This window comes from Acomys minous (assembly GCF_964271855.1).
Source record: "Acomys minous genome assembly, chromosome: 12".
NCBI lineage: Eukaryota > Metazoa > Chordata > Mammalia > Rodentia > Muridae > Acomys > Acomys minous.
The window spans coordinates 20,712,266-20,732,432 of record NC_140493.1 but is presented as its reverse complement, the minus strand read 5'-3'; the positions used below and the strand labels follow the sequence as shown (position 1 = coordinate 20,732,432).

The following is a 20,167-nucleotide window of genomic DNA, read 5'->3' as shown; positions in this document are numbered from 1 at the left end:
AAAACTAGGTGGGGCTAGAGAGATAGCTCAGTGATTAAACGCACTTGCTGCTCTTCTGGAGGCCTGAGTACGGTTCCCAGCCCCAGCCCCACATCAGGCAAATCAGAACCACCTGCACCTCCATCTCCAGGGCACCCAGCCCCAGCCCCACATCAGGCAACTCAGAACTGCCTGCACCTCCATCTCCAGGACACCCAGCCCCAGCCCCTGGCCTCCATAGGCACCCACACATAAATGCATGCAGACACATATAGATACAAATAAAGCTTCAAACAGCATGGTATACACTCTTAATCCCAACACTGGGAAGGCAGAGGCAGGCAGATATTTGGGGTTTTGTTTATTTGTTTGTTTTTGTTTTTATAAAGCCTGGCAGTTTATTTTTATTTATTTATTTATTTGTTTGTTTGTTTTGTTTTTGTTTTGCGAGACAGGGTTTCTCTGTGTAGCCTTGGCTGTCCTGGACTCACTTTGTAGACCAGACTGGCCTTGAACTCACAGTGATCTCCTGCCTCTGCCTCCCGAGTGCTGGGATTAAAGGCATGTGTCACCATGCCTGGCCTTATTTTTATTTACTTTTATTTTATATGCATTGTTGTTTGCTTGCATGTATATCTGTGTGATAGTGTCAGATCCCCTGGAACTAGATAGAGTTTCAGTTATGAGCTGTCATGGGGTGCTGGGAGCTCAACTGGGGTTCTCTGGAAGAGCAGCCAGTGAGTGCTGTCAATGGCTGAGCCATCTCTCCAGGCCCCCCAGATCTTTGAATTTAAGGTCATCCTGGTCTACAGTGTGAATTCCAGAACAGCCAAGGCTATACAGGCAAACCCTGTCTCAGAAACCAAATAAATAAGTAAATAAGTAAACAAATGAGGTTGGATGGCATCCCAGCAGGGTACAGGGAGTGTGGTACTTGCGGTCAGCATACATTCTCAGAGAAGCAGGTTTTACACAGCTTCCCAGAGACAGTGGCTTTTGAGTTGTAGCTGCATGGGCAGAGGTTGGACAGTGTGGTACCCAACTCAGAAACATAAAGGTGGAGTAGAAACTGGGCCGTCACAGGCGAGGCACTGCTTACAGATGGACAGCTGCACCTGCTGGAGAGTGGGCCTTTCAGTCCAGCGCACCTCAGATACCCAGCCAGGTACTGACCGCAGGTCTTCAGGCGTGGCAGCAAAGTTCTACCCACTGAACTATCTGGCAGGCCTAACCTTGAGTTTCTAATCCTGCCTCTGCCTTTGAAGTGCTGAGATTCCAGGGAGGAACCACCAAACCCAGTGTACTGTCATGTTTTAGGGGTTTGTTGTTTGAGGCGGGATCTCTCTACCCAGCACTTACCTGTCCTGGTACTTCTAAGGTAGCCTAGGCTGGCCTCGAACTCACAGAGGTCCACCCGCCTCTGCCTCCAGAGTGCTGGGATTAGAGGTGTGGCCGCCACACTGGGCTTTTGCTGGCGGCAGGAACGGCAGGGCTGGAGCTGACGCGGAGCCCCTCCTGTGCCCTGCAGATGGTGGAGAGCATGAAGTACCCCTTCCGCCAGGGCATGCGCCTGGAGGTTGTGGACAAGACCCAGGTGTCACGGACCCGCATGGCTGTGGTGGACACAGTGATTGGGGGACGCCTGCGGCTCCTCTATGAGGATGGTGACAATGACGATGACTTCTGGTGCCATATGTGGAGTCCTCTGATCCACCCAGTGGGCTGGTCACGGCGTGTCGGCCACGGCATCAAGATGTCAGGTGAGTAGAGCCCTGGCTGGTGTGAGTCCAGGCTCAGCCTCCCTAAATCTCAGGAGGACCTTTGCTGTACCTCACAGTAGTGCAGTGAGGTAGACTGGCTTCACTGCCCTGCGAGTGACAGTGCTGAGGGTCAGAAAGGCCAATGACTCAGGCCACTTAGCTCAGTCTGTGAATAGAAAAGTCAAGATGTAGCTCAGAGCCAGGTGTGGTGGCACAAGCCTGTAATCGCAGCACTTGGGAGGCAGAGGCAGGCGGATTTCTGTGAGTTTGAGGCCAACCTGGTCTACAAAGAGAGTCCAGGCCAGCCCGGACTACAAGAGAAACCCCTGTCTGGAAAACAAACAAACAAACAAACAAACAAGCAAAAAGATGTAGCTTAGATGCTCCTGGCACAGAGTCCAGACCCTGTGTGCTGACTGGTCCTGATGCCCCTGGGGAAGCATGTGATAGCCACTGGTCCTGATGCCCCTGGGGAAGCATGTGATAACCCATGGTCCTGATGCCCCTGGGGAAGCATGTGATAACCACTGGTCCTGATGCTCCTGGGGAAGCATGTGATAACCACTGGTCCTGATGCCCCTGGGGAAGCATGTGATAACCCATGGTCCCGATGCCCCTGGGGAAGCATATGATAACCACTGGTCCTGATACCCCTGGGGAAGCATGTGATAACCCATGGTCCCGATGCCCCTGGGGAAGCATGTGATAACCACTGGTCCCGATGCCCCTGGGGAAGCATGTGATAGCCACTGGTCCTGATGCCCCTGGGGAAGCATGTGATAGCCACTGGTCCTGATGCCCCTGGGGAAGCATGTGATAGCCACTGGTCCTGATGCCCCTGGGGAAGCATGTGATAGCCACTGGTCCTGATGCCCCTGGGGAAGCATGTGATAGCCACTGGTCCTGATGCCCCTGGGGAAGCATGTGATAGCCACTGGTCCTGATGCCCCTGGGGAAGCATGTGATATCCACTGGTCCTGATGCCCCTGGGGAAGCATGTGATAGCCACTGGTCCTGATACCCCTGGGGAAGCATGTGATAGCCACTGGTCCTGATACCCCTGGGGAAGCATGTGATAGCCACTGGTCCTGATGCCCCTGGGGAAGCATGTGATAACCACTGGTCCCGATGCCCCTGGGGAAGCATGTGATAGCCACTGGTCCTGATACCCCTGGGGAAGCATGTGATAGCCACTGGTCCCGATGCCCCTGGGGAAGCATGTGATAGCCACTGGTCCTGATACCCCTGGGGAAGCATGTGATAGCCACTGGTCCCGATGCCCCTGGGGAAGCATGTGATAACCACTGGTCCAGATGCCCCTGGGGAAGCATGTGATAGCCACTGGTCCTGATGCCCCTGGGGAAGCATGTGATAGCCACTGGTCCTGATGCCCCTGGGGAAGCATGTGATAACCCCTGGTCCTGATGCCCCTGGGGAAGCATGTGATAACCACTGGTCCCGATGCCCCTGGGGAAGCATGTGATAGCCACTGGTCCTGATACCCCTGGGGAAGCATGTGATAGCCACTGGTCCCGATGCCCCTGGGGAAGCATGTGATAACCACTGGTCCAGATGCCCCTGGGGAAGCATGTGATAGCCACTGGTCCTGATGCCCCTGGGGAAGCATGTGATAGCCACTGGTCCTGATGCCCCTGGGGAAGCATGTGATAACCCCTGGTCCTGATGCCCCTGGGGAAGCATGTGATAACCACTGGTCCCGATGCCCCTGGGGAAGCATGTGATAACCCCTGGCTGTCTTCAGCTCCCTTTTCCTCCTCTCTTCTCTGTTATCTCCCCAAGAGAGACGGTGTGACGCGTCTCATCACCCTACCTTCCGGAAAATCTACTGTGATGCTGTCCCTTACCTCTTCAAGAAGGTGAGGCGCAGCCTGCGGGCACATTTTCTCTTGGCCATAGCCCTTCATTGGCTCCTCCCTGGGACTGTCCCTCCCTCTTTTGTAAAAGATTGTCCCACAGTCCTTGACATGCTTGAGAACCTCCTAAGGTCTGGGATAATAGGTGGGCGCCACCACACCCCGCAGGTCTGTCCCTTGCCGTCTGATTCCATCCCAGGCCTCAGCGTCTGAGGGAGTCCTCTGCCGTCCCCTGAGTCCCCAGTTGCCTCATTCCTTTAAGGTCCGAGCTGTCTACACAGAAGGTGGCTGGTTCGAGGAAGGAATGAAACTGGAGGCCATTGACCCTCTGAATCTGGGCAACATCTGTGTAGCAACCATCTGCAAGGTGAGCCTCGGCCACTCTGCTTTGCTCCCACTGCCAGGTACTGGGGCTTCCACACTGGCTGCCCATGTTGCACTTAAGGTCTGGGTGGTGGAGGGCAGCCAATCCTGCTTTTACTCAGATCCTACCCTCATGCTAGGGCTTGAAACTTAAGTATCTAAGCCTTGTCGTGTGTCAGGTACAGGCTCCACACTGCCCCTTTGGGCATCTCTTTTGCATGCTCCTTGCTGCTAACAGCCATCATCACTGCAGCATTGGAACACTGTCCATCTCCCTGCTCCATGCCCAGCCGCCTAAGAACACTGTCCATCTCCCTGCTCCATGCCCAGCCGCCTAAGAACACTGTCCATCTCCCTGCTCCATGCCCAGCTGCCTAAGAACACTGTCCATCTCCCTGCTCCATGCCCAGCTGCCTAAGAACACTGTCCATCTCCCTGCTCCATGCCCAGCTGCCTAAGAACACTGTCCATCTCCCTGCTCCATGCCCAGCTGCCTAAGAACACTGTCCATCTCCCTGCTCCATGCCCAGCTGCCTAAGAACACTGTCCATCTCCCTGCTCCATGCCCAGCTGCCTAAGAACACTGTCCATCTCCCTGCTCCATGCCCAGCTGCCTAAGAACACTGTCCATCTTCCTGCTCCATGCCCAGCTGCCTAAGAACACTGTCTCTCTCCCTGCTCCATGCCCAGCTGCCTAAGAACACTGTCCATCTCCCTGCTCGATGCCCAGCTGCCTAAGAACACTGTCCATCTCCCTGCTCCATGCCCAGCTGCCTAAGAACACTGTCCCTCTCCCTGCTCCATGCCCAGCTGCCTAAGAACACTGTCCATCTCCCTGCTCCATGCCCAGCTGCCTAAGAACACTGTCCCTCTCCCTGCTCCATGCCCAGCTGCCTAAGAACACTGTCCATCTCCCTGCTCCATGCCCAGCTGCCTAAGAACACTGTCCATCTCCCTGCTCCATGCCCAGCTGCCTAAGAACACTGTCCATCTCCCTGCTCCATGCCCAGCTGCCTAAGAACACTGTCCATCTCCCTGCTCCATGCCCAGCTGCCTAAGAACACTGTCCATCTCCCTGCTCCATTCCCAGCTGCCTAAGAACACTGTCCATCTCCCTGCTCCATGCCCAGCTGCCTAAGAACACTGTCCATCTCCCTGCTCCATGCCCAGCTGCCTAAGAACACTGTCCATCTTCCTGCTCCATGCCCAGCTGCCTAAGAACACTGTCTCTCTCCCTGCTCCATGCCCAGCTGCCTAAGAACACTGTCCCTCTCCCTGCTCCATGCCCAGCTGCCTAAGAACACTGTCCATCTCCCTGCTCCATGCCCAGCTGCCTAAGAACACTGTCCCTCTCCCTGCTCCATGCCCAGCTGCCTAAGAACACTGTCCATCTCCCTGCTCCATGCCCAGCTGCCTAAGAACACTGTCCATCTCCCTGCTCCATGCCCAGCTGCCTAAGAACACTGTCTCTCTCCCTGCTCCATGCCCAGCTGCCTAAGAACACTGTCCATCTCCCTGCTCCATGCCCAGCTGCCTAAGAACACTGTCTCTCTCCCTGCTCCATGCCCAGCTGCCTAAGAACACTGTCCATCTCCCTGCTCCATGCCCAGCTGCCTAAGAACACTGTCTCTCTCCCTGCTCCATGCCCAGCTGCCTAAGAACACTGTCCATCTCCCTGCTCCATGCCCAGCTGTCTAAGAACACTGTCTCTCTCCCTGCTCCATGCCCAGCTGCCTAAGAACACTGTCCATCTCCCTGCTCCATGCCCAGCTGCCTAAGAACACTGTCCATCTCCCTGCTCCATGCCCAGCACCCTAAGAACACTGTCCATCTCCCTGCTCCATGCCCAGCCGCCTAAGAACACGGTCCATCTCCCTGCTTCATGCCCAGCCGCCTAAGAACACTGTCCATCTCCCTGCTCCATGCCCAGCTGCCTAAGAACACTGTCCATCTCCCTGCTCCATGCCCAGCTGCCTAAGAACACTGTCCATCTCCCTGCTCCATGCCCAGCTGCCTAAGAACACTGTCCATCTCCCTGCTCCATGCCCAGCTGCCTAAGAACACTGTCCATCTCCCTGCTCCATGCCCAGCTGCCTAAGAACACTGTCCATCTCCCTGCTCCATGCCCAGCTGCCTAAGAACACTGTCCATCTCCCTGCTCCATGCCCAGCTGCCTAAGAACACTGTCTCTCTCCCTGCTCCATGCCCAGCTGCCTAAGAACACTGTCCATCTCCCTGCTCCATGCCCAGCTGTCTAAGAACACTGTCCATCTCCCTGCTCCATGCCCAGCTGCCTAAGAACACTGTCCATCTCCCTGCTCCATGCCCAGCTGCCTAAGAACACTGTCCATCTCCCTGCTCCATGCCCAGCTGCCTAAGAACACTGTCTCTCTCCCTGCTCCATGCCCAGCTGCCTAAGAACACTGTCTCTCTCCCTGCTCCATGCCCAGCTGCCTAAGAACACTGTCCATCTCCCTGCTCCATGCCCAGCAGCCTAAGAACACTGTCCACCTCCCTGCTCCATGCCCAGCACCCTAAGAACACTGTCCATCTCCCTGCTCCATGCCCACCTGCCTAAGAACACTGTCCATCTCCCTGCTCCATGCCCAGCTGCCTAAGAACACTGTCTCTCTCCCTGCTCCATGCCCAGCTGCCTAAGAACACTGTCCATCTCCCTGCTCCATGCCCAGCTGCCTAAGAACACTGTCCATCTCCCTGCTCCATGCCCACCTGCCTAAGAACACTGTCCATCTCCCTGCTCCATGCCCACCTGCCTAAGAACACTGTCCATCTCCCTGCTCCATGCCCAGCTGTCTAAGAACACTGTCTCTCTCCCTGCTCCATGCCCAGCTGCCTAAGAACACTGTCCATCTCCCTGCTCCATGCCCAGCTGCCTAAGAACACTGTCCATCTCCCTGCTCCATGCCCACCTGCCTAAGAACACTGTCCATCTCCCTGCTCCATGCCCACCTGCCTAAGAACACTGTCCATCTCCCTGCTCCATGCCCAGCTGTCTAAGAACACTGTCTCTCTCCCTGCTCCATGCCCAGCTGCCTAAGAACACTGTCCATCTCCCTGCTCCATGCCCAGCTGCCTAAGAACACTGTCCATCTCCCTGCTCCATGCCCAGCTGCCTAAGAACACTGTCCATCTCCCTGCTCCATGCCCAGCTGCCTAAGAACACTGTCCATCTCCCTGCTCCATGCCCAGCTGCCTAAGAACACTGTCCATCTCCCTGCTCCATGCCCAGCTGCCTAAGAACACTGTCCATCTTCCTGCTCCATGCCCACCTGCCTAAGAACACTGTCCCTCTCCCTGCTCCATGCCCAGCTGCCTAAGAACACTGTCCATCTCCCTGCTCCATGCCCAGCTGCCTAAGAACACTGTCCATCTCCCTGCTCCATGCCCAGCTGCCTAAGAACACTGTCCATCTCCCTGCTCCATGCCCAGCTGCCTAAGAACACTGTCCATCTCCCTGCTCCATGCCCAGCTGCCTAAGAACACTGTCCATCTCCCTGCTCCATGCCCAGCTGCCTAAGAACACTGTCCATCTCCCTGCTCCATGCCCAGCTGCCTAAGAACACTGTCCCTCTCCCTGCTCCATGCCCAGCCGCATGCTTCTACTTATAGAGAACTGGGGGGCAGCAAAGCAGGTGCAGACCTGGCTCACGTGGGTCAGCCAGCCAGTGGGAAGGGTACATTATCTTTTAAGTGCACATTCCTGAGGACTGGGTGTTCTAGATGCCATGAGGTATTGTGGCTGAAGGCAGAATTCAACCGTCCAGTCATAACCACCTTACTTGGTGAAGGTCTGCACTTAATGGCACAATACTATCTATTTCTCTATACCCTCTCCTAGGGCTGTTTTGTTTTTAATTACATTTATTTATTGTCAGGGGACAATCTGGTAGTTGGTCTTTCCTTCCACTGTGTGGGTACTAGGGACCGAACATAGGTCATGTTTGGACAGCAAGTGTTCTTTCTTACCCTTTGAGCCATCCTGCCCCCCCTCCTCTAGGTTCTCCTGGACGGTTACCTGATGATCTCTGTGGATGGGGGCCCCTCCACAGATGGCTCAGATTGGTTCTGCTACCACGCCTCCTCCCATGCCATCTTCCCAGCCACCTTCTGCCAAAAGAATGACATTGAGCTCACACCCCCAAAAGGTAAGGCTACAGCCCAGATCGCTGAGGTGTGGTGCCTTGCCTGAGAGAGAGGACTGGCACCCGTACCCACCACTGTCTTAACGCTGCCTGGGCTGGTGCGCCGAACTCCCGTGTCTTAGGGCAGTTCCCGACCCGAGCAACAGGACTGTCCTAGAGCAGGTGTCATCCTGAGGAGCAGGGCACCTGCAGGTAGGCCGGGTCTCAGCCAGCTCAGTGACTCCAGCAGCCCTCCCCTTGACCCACTTCCTACTTTGTGCTTTGAACAGGGTTTCTCTGTGTAGCCGTCCTGGGGACCAGGTCAGCCTCGAACTCAGAGATTCCGCCAGCCCCTGCCTCCTGAGTGCTGGGATTACAGGCGTGCACCACTGAACGGGCTTTCTTTGTGCTTCTTCCTTCCTCTCATCTAAATGTTCTGCCCTCCAGGGTATGAGACACAGCCTTTTGACTGGGAGAGCTACTTAGCGAGGACCAAGTCGAAAGCAGCCCCGGCAAGACTCTTCAACATGGTGAGGGGACGCCAGCACTGGAGTCAGAGTCGGTGGCAGCTGGGGGGCTGGCTCTGCCTGCTGACATCAGTGGTGGCAATTTCAGCCCCTTTCTTTTAAGTCTTTACTGGTAGGATCAACTGCTGATAGGAAAATCTGTGACATGAATACTTGCTGGGCTGCACTGTGGAATAGACTCTTCTCCACAGAGCGGTTGGCACTTGAGTGCAGTGGGGTTGCCGTCTGAAGTAACCTTCTCCAGTGGCCCCTCTGCCTACTGCTCCTGCCAGCAGCTCCTTGCCCAGCTGGGCGAGCCTGCAACAACCTAACACTGACCAGCTAAGCAACTGCCTTCCTCCCCCACCCAGGACTGCCCCAACCATGGCTTCAAGGTGGGCATGAAGCTGGAGGCTGTGGACCTGATGGAGCCGCGGCTCATCTGTGTGGCCACCGTGAAGCGTGTGGTGCATCGGCTCCTTAGCATCCACTTTGATGGCTGGGACAACGAGTATGACCAGTGGGTGGACTGCGAGTCCCCGGACATCTACCCTGTCGGCTGGTGTGAGCTCACTGGCTACCAGCTCCAGCCACCTGTGTCTGCGGGTTAGCTGTTGGGAGGGAGGGAGGGAGGGAAACTATGCCCAGCGTAGTCCTCCAGCGTGAAACAGAGCATGCTTGTCCTCTCGCTGTGCTCCCGAGCCCCCCCTCCCCCCCACCCCGTCTCCCTCCCCTGCGCTGCAGAGCGTGTTCTCATCTTGACCACTGTGTCCTGGGCCGCGTGCCCTCTGGTGACGGGTGGAGAGGACAGCTGCTCTCCAGCCCCTCCTCAGTGTCCAACTCGGCCTTCTCTCTTTGGAGTACTCCATACACGAGGGCCACGGGTCTTTTAGGAGGTGCCCTAAGCCCTTCCAGAACTCTCTTCTCATCTCTTCTGTTCTTTCAAACATTAGAACCAAACACACCTCAGAAGGGCAAGGAAGCCACAAAGAAGAAAAAGAAGCAGTTTGGAAAAAAACGTGAGTGAAGCCCCAACACCAACCACTGGCCCCGGGTGCCGCTTTGTGGTCCCTCTCCTCCTCCTCCTGGAACTTGCCCAGTGGGGACCGTGTGCCTTAGGGAAGCCTGAGCACAATAGGAATAGGAATGTAGCGCGGAGGAACGGGCTGAGATCTGAGGGACGGAGAGTGGGAGAGGGGATCTGCCCAAAGCAGCTGCTGGGTTCTGAGGAAAGAGACAGGAAGGGGCCCTGGCCCCAGGCTGCGCTCCCTCCACCCCTTGTGGAGCTTCTGACAATGGGGCTGTAAGAGGAGGGGACAGAAGGGAGGTGACAAAGCCTTTCTCAACTAAGGTGTAAATGGTGGTTGCACAACATGGCCACCAGGTGGAGAGGAAGACATTTTGCAGTGAGGCAAAGCAGGGACTAGGTGTCCCTGGGCAGGAGTGTCATTTGGATTGAGATTGTTGTTCAAAGTGGGGAGCTGAATGTGCCAGGGCTACCCAGAGAAAGAGAGATTGAAAACTAACAGCCACCGCTGCTTCGGCCGCAGGCACCTGGCCAACGAGGGGTGCTGAGAATTGAGGCCCTGGGCCCCAGCGCCTGCTAGCACTAACACTGGGTTTGCTTGTTTTTATTCCTAGGGAAGAGGATCCCATCCACCAAGGCTCGGCCCCTCAGGCAGGCCTCCAAGAAGCCCTTACTGGAGGGAAACCTGCAGGCTCTGGGAGTCTCGGAGCCAGTTCCCGATGACAGTAAGAGCTGATGGCGGGGTTGGGTAGGGCCAGGCTGCTCTATTCTCAGACATGGACTCTCCTCCTGTACCTGGACACAAAAGAAGAGAGTCAAGCCGGGCGTGGTAGCGCACGCTTTTAATCCCAGTGCTTGGGAGGCACAGGCAGGTAGATCTCTGTGAGTTCGAGGCCAGCCTGGTCTACAAAGTGAGTCCAGGACAGCCAAGGCTACACAGAGAAACCCTGTCTCGAAAAACAAAACAAAAAAAGTCAAGTTGGAAGGGGATTTTCCAGACACCAAGCAGTTTTGAACCTCTGGACTGGAAAGCCTGCTCAGCACCCCACCCAGCTCTGAGCGGAGCAGTCCCTACCGCCTCTAACTACCCTGTGCTCACCAGGGTGCAGGTTGGCAGATGCCAGATATCTGGCATAGTCTTCCTGGCTAGGATATTCCTGGGGTCGTTTGAACTTGTATTCTTATATATTGGGGAGGTCACGTGTGCCGTAGCACACATGTAACCATCAGAGGGCAGTTTTCAGGAGTTGGTTCTCTCCCACCATAGGGGTCCCAGAGACCAACCTCTGTTGTCACCTTGGCTGCAAATGCCATTGTCTTTGAGCCATCTCACTGGCTGTACCTGCAGTCTTTCTGCTTCTGGGAGGGTGCAGAGGAGGATGGAGGTGGCCGGCCACTTAGACTCCCCACAAACGCCCTCTCTGAAGGATTCCAGCTTCTTTACTCAGCTCCCCCCAACCCCCAGGCTGCCTATCACTCCTGTACACACTCACTTCTGTTCTCCCCAGTTATTGCTGTGCGTGTGAAGGAGGAACACCAGGACATCCCTTCGCCAGGCAGGTCACCCAGTCCACAGCTCCCTCTCCCCATTGAGAGCATCAAGCAGGAGACAGACAACTGAAACTTCCCCAGCGTCACCCTGGACCCTAACAGTAGCCAAGCAGGTCACGGAGCAGAGGAGGCCGGCTTTACTGCTATGCAGCGAATGGACAGCCTGGTCCTGTGGGCCCACTTGTGCCCTCTGGCCAGGCCTTCTGACTGGTCAGCTTGAATTCTAAGCTGGCACACCCGTTGCACCCTTACCACACTGGAAAACTAGACTGGTCCGCGTGTGTCTACCCAGACAAGTGATGGAAGTAAAGTTATGGAGCTGCTGGGAGTGGATAGCCCCACAGACTCTGGGTGTGGACAGAGGTACCTCTGCCTAAGCCACATTGAGGGCCTCATCCTCCAGAGGGCACCTTGTACCACATAGTGCTCTAGGGTCACTGTGGTCACTGTGAAGTCACCAGGGTAGTGGGTTTCAGTGTCTTGTGAGTGGCCGTGACCTCATGGTTGTTCGGAACAGTTGGGAAGACACTCAGGGACCTGGGCCCCAAAGGAGGACTCCGGCCAGGCTCCTTGCTGCTGGGTATAGGATCAAAATGTTGTTTGGCCCATGCACAGTGGGGACCCTGCCTGACCCTGCCCTTTGCTAGAGCCCAGCTTGGGTTGGACCTATCATTTCTATCCTCTGCCGGGTCACATAAGCGCTCAGCTTACCACCATTATATCAAATTTGAGCTTTTGTATTTCCCACCTAAGACATACTTTTTGTTGGTTGGATTTTTTTGTTTGTTTTGTTTTTTGAGACAAGGTTTCTCTGTGTAGCCTTGGCTGTCCTGGACTCACTTTGTAGACCAGGCTGGCCTCGAACTCAAAGTGGTCCACCTGCCTCTGCTTCGTGAGTGCTGGGACTAAAGGTGTATGCCACCACACCCTGCTCTTTTGTTTTTTTGGTTTGTTTGGTTTTTGTTATTGTTGTTGTTGTTTTGTTTCTTGAAACAGGGTTTCTCTTCTAGTCCTGGCTGCCTTGAACTCTCTTTGTAGACCAGGCTGACCTCGAACTCACAGAGATCTGCCTGCCTCTGTCTCCCTGAGTGATGGGATTAAAGATGTGCGCCACCATGCCTGACTCTGTTTGTTTATTTGTGACAAGGTCTGTGTAGTCCTGGCTGTTCTGGGCTTGAATCCATCAGGTTGGCTTTAAAATCACAGAAATCCACTTGCCTGTTTCCCAAGTGCTGGGATTAAAGGTGTGCACCTGGCCCCAATTAGACATTTTAAAACTGGTTGTCTAGCTCTTGCAAATGCCTCTCTGTGTTCCACTGTTTGGGACAGAAGCAGTGAGGCCAGTGCTGCCTCCCATGCAGTGGCTGTAGCTGCACTGCACTGCACTGCCACCCTCTGGCCTTGCCCCGTCAGTCTGTTTCATCATGTGGAGGTGCACTGACAGGCTTTGCTTAGGACCAGGCTGGGTTCATCCCCGAGGACGACAAGATGTGAGTGGACCAGTCATCACAGACTGGGCAAGCTGAGAGAGAGAGAGAATTTGGTCCTGACTCATGTGCAGAGCCTAGGCCATGAAAGAGGCCCCCGTCAGCCTGACTCCCTCCAAGGGTAAATAGGCTTGGGAGTGGATGGAAGACCATGGCAAAGGCAGGTTCAGGTCCCAGACCTACTCAGCCACCCGCAACTTGTACACCAGGGGAAGCCTGTGCCTCTTCTGTGTGGGTACAGATGTGCTCATCCTCAAACATGGAATCAAAAAGTCTTTCAAGAAAAATAGATGAAGTGCTATCAGGTGAGTGGACCTCAGTGCCCAGGAGTGGATAACAGGAGGAAGATGGCCCATGTCTGCCTATAAGTGTCTTGAACATGAAATTTGGGCCTCATTACAGCCCTGGCCTGGCCTCCTAGACTCCCTGTCCATTTCACAGATGAGCAAGGGAGGCTACGGGGCTCATTTAGTAAAACTTCAGAGCCCAGACTGACTAGAACAAAAAGTCTCATACAGCCCAAGCTGACCTCCTGCATGCTGGGTCGCAGATGTGTGCCACCACAGCTGTATTCATGTCCTGAATGCTGGGTTGCAGATGTGCGCCACCACAGCTGTATTCATGTCCCAAGTGCTGGGTTACAGATGTGCGACACCACAGCTGTATTCATGTCCCGAGTGCTGGGCCGCAGACGTGCGCCACCACAGCTGTATTCATGTCCCAAGTGCTGGGTCGCAGATGTGCGCCACCACAGCTGTATTCATGTCCCGAGTGCTGGGTTGCAGATGTGCGCCACCACAGCTGTATTCATGTCCTAAGTGCTGGGTTACAGATGTGCGCCACCACAGCTGTATTCATGTCCCAAGTGCTGGGTTGCAGAAGTGTGCCACCACAGTTGTAATCATGTCCTGAGTGCTGGGTTACAGATGTATGCCACCACACCTGTATTCATGTCCCAAGTGCAGGGTTACAGTTGAGTGCCACCATACCTGTATTTGTTTTGTTTTTTGCTGTTTTTTTAGATCTACCTGCCTCTGCCTCCCAAGTGCTGGGATTACAGGCATATGCTACCATGCCTGGCTCCACACATGTATTTGTGTCCTGAGTGCTGAGTTGTAGATGTGTGCCACCACACCTGTATATATTCTGAGTGCACAGCCTTCTCCCCGCCTTCCCAACACCTACCTTCTCTATGCTCACTTCCCACCTGCCCCAGCTGAGCTTTATTCCCACAGTCTGGGCCAGTGTGCAACAGTACGTGGGTACCCCGAAGGGAAAGGCAGAGCCGGGGTAGCATCAACCTGTGACTGGGAGGTGGTGGGATGCAGAGCCAACACACCTGAACTTGCTTTCTCCTCCCCTAGAGGAGCCAGGTCTGTGAAGGCAGGATGGTAGGGTGTGGACTCAACACACACACAGTAAAAACAGGAGTGGAAAGCATGAAGTCACTTTCTTAAGACTAATCCCAGAGGCAGGTGGGAACTCACTGTGAGTTCGAGGCCAGCCTGATTCCAGGACAGCCAGGCTACACAGAGAAACCCTGTCTCAAAAAAACAAAACAAAAAGACATGAGACATGCAACAAGATCATGGGTCATTCATTGCCCAGCTCAGGCATCACCGGTCAGGGCTCGGCTTCCCTGCCTCCCACCTAAGGGCCAACCTTGTCCGTTCCTCCATGTCTTCTGTGTGTGGGGCTTCTTCCGGCACTGACCCTGGAGGTTGGTGTCCTCTTGGCCTTCCCGGCAGTCCAGCCTGGACAGGCTTCAAAGATTGCAGTGGCAACCTTCACCTTCTGACCTCGGACACTGGGAGGGGTGGCACAGGTGGCCCCCACCCGCAGGTTCAGTCCAGTCAGCCACCTGAAGAGCAAAGAGATTCAGGGCCCACTGTGATCAAACGGGCAAGAGATTTCCTGAGGGGCGTGAGGAGGGTCAGGGACTGGGAGGCAGTGAAGAAAAGAACAGTCTACTAAGTTCCGGCTGGGTGGTTCACCTCAAGTCACTAAGTCTCTGATCCCTTCAGATACCAGCAATTTATATCCGCTAAGTTCACTTCTCTAGCCACCACAATGATGTGGCTGGGATTTCTCTCAACTGTTCCACAGATGAGCAAGGGAGGCTACGGGGCTCATTTGGTAAAACTTCAGAGCCCAGACTGACTAGAACAGCAAACGGCTTCATGCAGCCCAGGCTGACCTCAACCCTGCATGCTGGGTTGCAGATGTGTGCCCCACACCTGTATTTATGTCCTGAGCGCTGGGTTGCAGATGTGTGCCACCATAGCTGTTATTTATGAAGCCTTAGAAACTGAACCTGGGGCTTCATGCACTCTAGACAAGCACTCTACCAACTGAGGTACATCTCAGCCTTTATTTTTGTTTTTTGAGTCAGGGTCTCATACAGTCCAGGCTGACCTCAAACTCCTGAGTTCTATCTCCACTTTTCAGGTTGCTGGGGTTACATCATGGCCAGCAGCTGCCGCTGCCGCCTCCTCCTCCTCCTCTTCTTTTAAATGTATTTGTGCCAAATGTGCATGTAACGTCTTCTTGATTTTTTTTTTCTTTTTTTGTTTTTCAAGACGGGGTTTCTCTGTGTAGCCTTGGCTGTCCTGGACTTGCTCTGTAGACCAGGCTGGCCTTGAACTCACAGCAGTCTGCCTGCCTCCACCTCCCAAGTGCTGGGATTAAAGGCGTGCACCACCACGTCTAGCTCTTCGTTGATTTTATATGTATTTGTGCCAAATGTGCATGTGTATAGGTCCCTTCACACCCAGCAAGGAAAATAACATCCTGACCTGAAGGAATCAAAGCTCAGTCTACCTGTGCCACTTAGTTCTCCCTAGCCTGACTCAACCTGGGCTCACATAGGAAGAAGTTGGGAACCGCCTCCAGCCGACTGGCCTGTGGGCATGTCTACAGGGCATTATCTTGATTAATAATGGCTGTGGGAGGGTCCAGTTCACTGTAGACAGTGCCAACCCAGGTAGGTGGTCCTGGGTTGGATGGAAAGCAAGCTGAGCAGGGCAGTAAGCAGTGTTCCTCCCGCCTTGAGCTCCTGCCCTGCTTTTCCTTGACCTGTAAGCTCGGCACCATCCCAAGGGTTTGTCTGTTTGCCTTGAGATAGGGTGTCACGCAGCCATGGCTAGCCTGGTCTATATAAACCAGGGTGGCCTCCATCTCACAGATTAAAGCCTGTGACACTGTGCCCAGGCCCCTTCTTGCTTTTTGGTCACGGTGTTTATGGAAGCAACAGAGCCACTAAGTGGAACACCATCCTAGGCACTCAGGAATAGTGATGACCTGGCAAAGGTGCAGACATTCTCTTCTCTGAAGAACCTCCCAGTCACCCTACGCTGCCTAGTGGGGCACACGGCCAGGGACCCTCCAGGGAGAGCGTGGACTTCACTGCCACCATTCTGCCAGGGGTGCTGGTGGCGGTGACTACCTGTGCAGTGGGAGCAGCTGGCAGCCGCAGTGGAAGGGATTGCCGCTGAGGTCGAGGAGCTCCAGCCCGCTGAGCCACAGAGGTGCAGGCAGGGACTGGAGTTGATTCTTCTGCAGGTACAGGTTCCGGAGCCCCGTTCCCAGGCCCGAGAAGGCCCCAGGAGAAATCTGCAAGGAAGTGCCAAGCCCTGGGATGAGGCTCTGCCAGGTGGGCTGCCCCACGTCTGCAGGGAGCTCCAGCCTCCTTCCAGCAGAGAGAAGATGGAAGGTCCAAGGCGGTCAGTACCCGTTGGAGGGGCAGGACTGAGGTTAGAAGCCAGGTCGGCCTGGACCCCACCCTTATAACAGACAGGCAGGCCTCTTAGGGACTCTCAATGTAAGTTTTTTCCCCTGCCCTTGGCAAGGCCTCTAGCTGCACCTGAACTCCCTAAGGGATAAGGGTTAACTTCGTGTTCTCTTGCCCTGACTCAAATGCTTGCCGGAAGCAATGCACTCCCAGGGTCCTGTGCTTCCTGCCTGCCCCTCAGCCAGCACGCACCTGCTCCAGGCCACTGTTGTTCAGGAAAAGCTGCTGCAGCGACCTCCCCACAGGCTGAAAGGCCCCATCTTGTAGAGCCCTCAGTGGGTTCCCCGAGAGCTGCAGCTCCTTGAGGGCAGGCAGTCCCTCCAAGGCGCTGGTGGGCACCTCTCGCAGCTGGTTCCTGTCAAGGTACAGCTTCTCCAGCTCCCGAGCTGCCCCGAGCGCTCCAGGTGAAACCTGGGAGATGTGATTGCCACTCAGATAAAGGCAGCGTAAAGCCCGCGCCCCTGCCAGATCCCCGGGGGCCAGGCGGTCCACCGCGTTGTCCTGAAGGTGTAGCGAGAAGAGGCTGGGTAGGGCGCGCAGAGCAGGCCCCGGGACCCTCAGGAAGCGGTTGTGCTCCAGGTACAGGTAGCCGAGTTGGGGGGCCCCTTCCAGGGCTGCAGCGCTCAGGCCCGAGAGCTGGTTGTCGGAGAGGTAGAGGTAGACCAGGCTATCCAGGCCCGCCAAGGCGCCCGGCTCCAGCTCCGCGATGCCGCAGTGCTGCAGGTGCAGCGACACCAGGTGACGCAGGCCCGGGAAGGCCGCGCGTGGCACCGAGGGGAAGTGATTGCGCCTCAGGTCCAGGAGCACTGTGTCATTGGGGAAAGCCCGGGGCACGGCCTGCAGTCCCCGGCCGTCGCAAGCGCTGTGCCGCGTCTCGGCGCCGCACACGCAAGTGGGAGGGCAGGGCGTGGCCCCCGCGGTCTCTTCGTGCTCGGGGCCGCGAGGAGGGGCGCGGGGACCGGGCGGCAGCTCCTCGTCCTCGTCCCCCGCCGGGTCTCCCGGGCAGCGCAGATCCGAAGGCCTCAGCGCATCCAGGGCCTCGCCTCGCAGGCGCCTCGGCCCTCGGCACGCGCCGTCCGAGCGCACTCGAGCGCGCACCAGCCACTCGAGCAGGGGCCGCGCGTGGCAGGCGCACCACAGCGGGTTGCCCTGCAGCCGCAGCCGGCGCAGCTGGCCCGGGCCCTGCAGCGGGGGCAGGGTGCTCAGCTGGTTCCCGCGGAGGTCGAGGGTGTGCAGGCGCGGGCAGTGGGCGAAGGCCCGGGGACCCAGCGCCTGCAGGGCTCCGTGGTCCAGGGCCAGCTCCCGCAGGCCGGCCAGCGTCAGGCCGTCCTCCTCGCCCGTGTAGGTGAGCGGGTTGTGACCCAGCTCCAGGCGCGCCAGGCTGCGGGCCTGGGACAGGGCGGCCCCGGGCAGGGCCTGCAGCTCGTTGTGCTGCAGGCTGAGGCGGCGCAGCGCGGGCAGGCCGGCCAGGGCCTCGGGGGCCAGCACGCTGAGCGCGTTGTGGGACAGCTGCAGCCAGCGAGTGCGCAGCAGCCCCTGGAAGGCCATGGCAGGCAGGTAGACCAAGGCGTTGTGGGCCAAGTTGAGGGTGGCCAGCGAGCCCAGGGCCCCGAACGTCCCGGGCCGCAGCTCCTCCAGCATGTTCCGCTCCAGCTCCAACCGCCTCAGCGAGCGCAGCCCGTCCAGCGCCTCCTGGGGCAGCGTGCTCAGGCGGTTGGCAGCCAGGTTTAGGAGAAGCAGGCGGCCCAGGCCTCGGAAGGCACCCTCGGCCACCAGCTCCACCTGGCAGTGCTGCAGGTTGAGATGCGTGAGGTGAGGCAGGTCCTGGAAGGCGGCTGGAGGGATGACCTTCAGCATATTGCCCTGGAGGTCCAACCTCTGGGTCAGCTGGGGAAAGGAGGGTGAGCTGCAAAGGGACCCGAGCCTTGCCCTCTCTGCCTCACCTCTCCGATTCTCCTCAGCCACCCAGCAGCCCTCCCTGTGCTCTCTCCATTTTTGTCATTTTGGTTTTCTCTCTCATTAATTCATAACTTCATGGGGGGTGGGGTGGATCTTATTCCGGCACATCCCCAGCTCACCCCAGGACCTGTCAACATAGTATTTATAGGTCACCTCGATATCTTAGTCAAACAAAAGGGATTTTAAATAAATGACATTGCTGTCCTTGCTTGGTTGGTTTTGTTTTGGAGTGACCACCCTGCCAACCCACGCCAGTATTTCCCCGTCTTCTGACCTCGGGGATGTTGTTGGGCACCTCAGTGAGGTTCTGGTGCCGGCAGATAACGTGCCGCCTGGAGTTGTCACAGACACAGGTCTGTGGGCATCGCTGGGCAGCTGCTTGCCATGCTGGACCCAGGGGCAGCATGAACAGCAGCAGCAGCAGGAAGATCCGGGTGATGATCTGGGGCCTGGGAGAGGAGAGGGAGAGCTGCCATCTACGGGGGTCCTCAACGCTGGTGGGCACTGAACCCCAGATACAGGACAGCTCCTGCCTCAGAACTCCGGGCCTTCATTCTCTAGGCACAGAAAAGTGCCATGGCTTGGCCCTCTTCCCTCGCCCCATGGGGGCTGGGGTGTGTGTGTGTCTGTTATCAGCCCTGGTTTACTGGGGGGTGGGGGGAAAGATGCAGAAAATCACCGGTCAGGTCCTAGCTCTGCCCAGACTGTTTGGGAGCAAGAAGGAAGGTCCGGACCTAGGCTGGACTGGGAGGTTCAGATGTGGAAGGGCCTGAGTGAGTCTTCCGATCAGATACAGGCTCAGTGAGCAGGCAGCTCAGGCCCTCTGTGCTTGCTTCCCCCTTCATCCTGTTACCTGAGCACAGCAGCTGAGCGGCCTGGGACAGGGGAACTGAGGGCCGGGGATTTAGGCTGCACTGGCTAAGACATCTCTCACTTGTCCATTCATTTGTTGCTGCAGCCACCCCCTCCATCCCTCCATCTCACAACCACAGCTACTGCCCAGCTTTTGTTAGCGCTGCCACTGTGCCTCTCCTGTCCTCCCCTGTGCTCTGCCTAGCAGCCAGAGGGAATTTTCCAGACTACAGCTAGGATCCTGATACTCCCAATGGAAACCTTCCTGGTGCCTCAAGAAAAATGGATCCGTTCTTATCCGTTCTCCATCACACACCTCGAGGGTCAGCTAATTTGCTCAGCTCCTCCTGCTACATGCTTGGGTCACAGGTGAATTGCCAGCTGTCTTCCCTGAACCTCTTCCCCATGGACCTCCCCATAATTGCTCCCAGGATTGTTACTGTCTGGCTTTGTCTTTCAGTTCCAGAATTCACCCCCTTTCTCAACCCTGGTGGCCTTGGGAGGCAGGCAGGGTAAGAAGGGGGCCCATTAGGTTGACTCCTGAAGAGACAATGGTCCAGGGCATAGTGAGCTGCCATGAATCCCTCTCCAGAAGGCGCCACAGGACCCCCCACAGGAGTCTGCGGGAGCTGCTACACCCCCCCTTTTTTAAGGAGCCACCTCAGGTACAGGAAGACTCCAAAGCTCTGCAGCTGGCTTCTTAGAGGCAAAAAAGAGAGTAAGGGGTCATCTGTGGGCACCTAGTTCATCTATGCATCCCCCCAAGGGCCCCAAAACTCACCCCTCCATGCCGACTGGAGCTGCCAGCCCTGTCTGGAGGCCCCGCTAAAGGGAAAGACCAGGGACAGTCCTCGCCTGGACACTGGCAACACCCCAC

The 20,167-nt window shown here is 56.4% G+C and overlaps 2 protein-coding genes across 4 annotated transcripts in view; one reads left to right on the top strand and one right to left on the bottom strand.

Moving 5' to 3' along the window:
• The window catches only part of L3MBTL2 (L3MBTL histone methyl-lysine binding protein 2), a 25,163-nt gene extending 12,845 nt beyond the window's left edge, over window positions 1-12,318 (top strand). The window contains exons 9-17 of one of the 2 annotated variants that reach the window (XM_084748355.1): window positions 1,508-1,739; window positions 3,540-3,616; window positions 3,876-3,980; window positions 7,995-8,142; window positions 8,566-8,648; window positions 8,996-9,230; window positions 9,578-9,643; window positions 10,266-10,376; window positions 11,212-12,318. In XM_084748355.1, the coding sequence (XP_084604481.1) occupies window positions 1,508-1,739; window positions 3,540-3,616; window positions 3,876-3,980; window positions 7,995-8,142; window positions 8,566-8,648; window positions 8,996-9,230; window positions 9,578-9,643; window positions 10,266-10,376; window positions 11,212-11,429 (1,275 nt within the window). In that variant the 3' untranslated portion in view covers window positions 11,430-12,318. Of the gene's footprint in view, window positions 1-1,507; window positions 1,740-3,539; window positions 3,617-3,875; window positions 3,981-7,994; window positions 8,143-8,565; window positions 8,649-8,995; window positions 9,231-9,577; window positions 9,644-10,265; window positions 10,377-11,159 lie in introns of both variants that reach the window. The other variant, XM_084748354.1, reaches the window with a different exon arrangement.
• Window positions 265-20,167, bottom strand: CHADL (chondroadherin like). 2 transcript variants are annotated; one of them, XM_084748351.1, is made up of 6 exons: window positions 20,072-20,167; window positions 18,713-18,887; window positions 16,672-18,366; window positions 16,135-16,301; window positions 14,352-14,550; window positions 265-1,501 (listed from the first exon to the last, which is right to left on the bottom strand). In XM_084748351.1, exons 1-6 carry the CDS (start codon window positions 20,077-20,079, stop codon window positions 1,286-1,288), a joined length of 2,460 nt encoding a protein of 819 aa, XP_084604477.1. In that variant the 5' UTR covers window positions 20,080-20,167; the 3' UTR covers window positions 265-1,285. The 2 variants fall into 2 exon arrangements, with proteins under 2 accessions (XP_084604477.1, XP_084604478.1); XM_084748352.1 differs by lacking the exon at window positions 265-1,501 and adding an exon at window positions 14,121-14,229.

Bases quoted from the DNA above. Each gene is read 5' to 3' on its own strand.
- CHADL (XM_084748351.1), bottom strand. The intron at 18,367-18,712 runs GTCAGAAGACGG...TCCTTTCCCCAG, and splicing joins TGCCCAACAACATCCCCGAG to CTGACCCAGAGGTTGGACCT. The intron at 1,502-14,351 runs GTTGGCCCTTAG...CACCATCTGCAG, and splicing joins GACATGGAGGAACGGACAAG to GGCACAGGAGGGGCTCCGCG.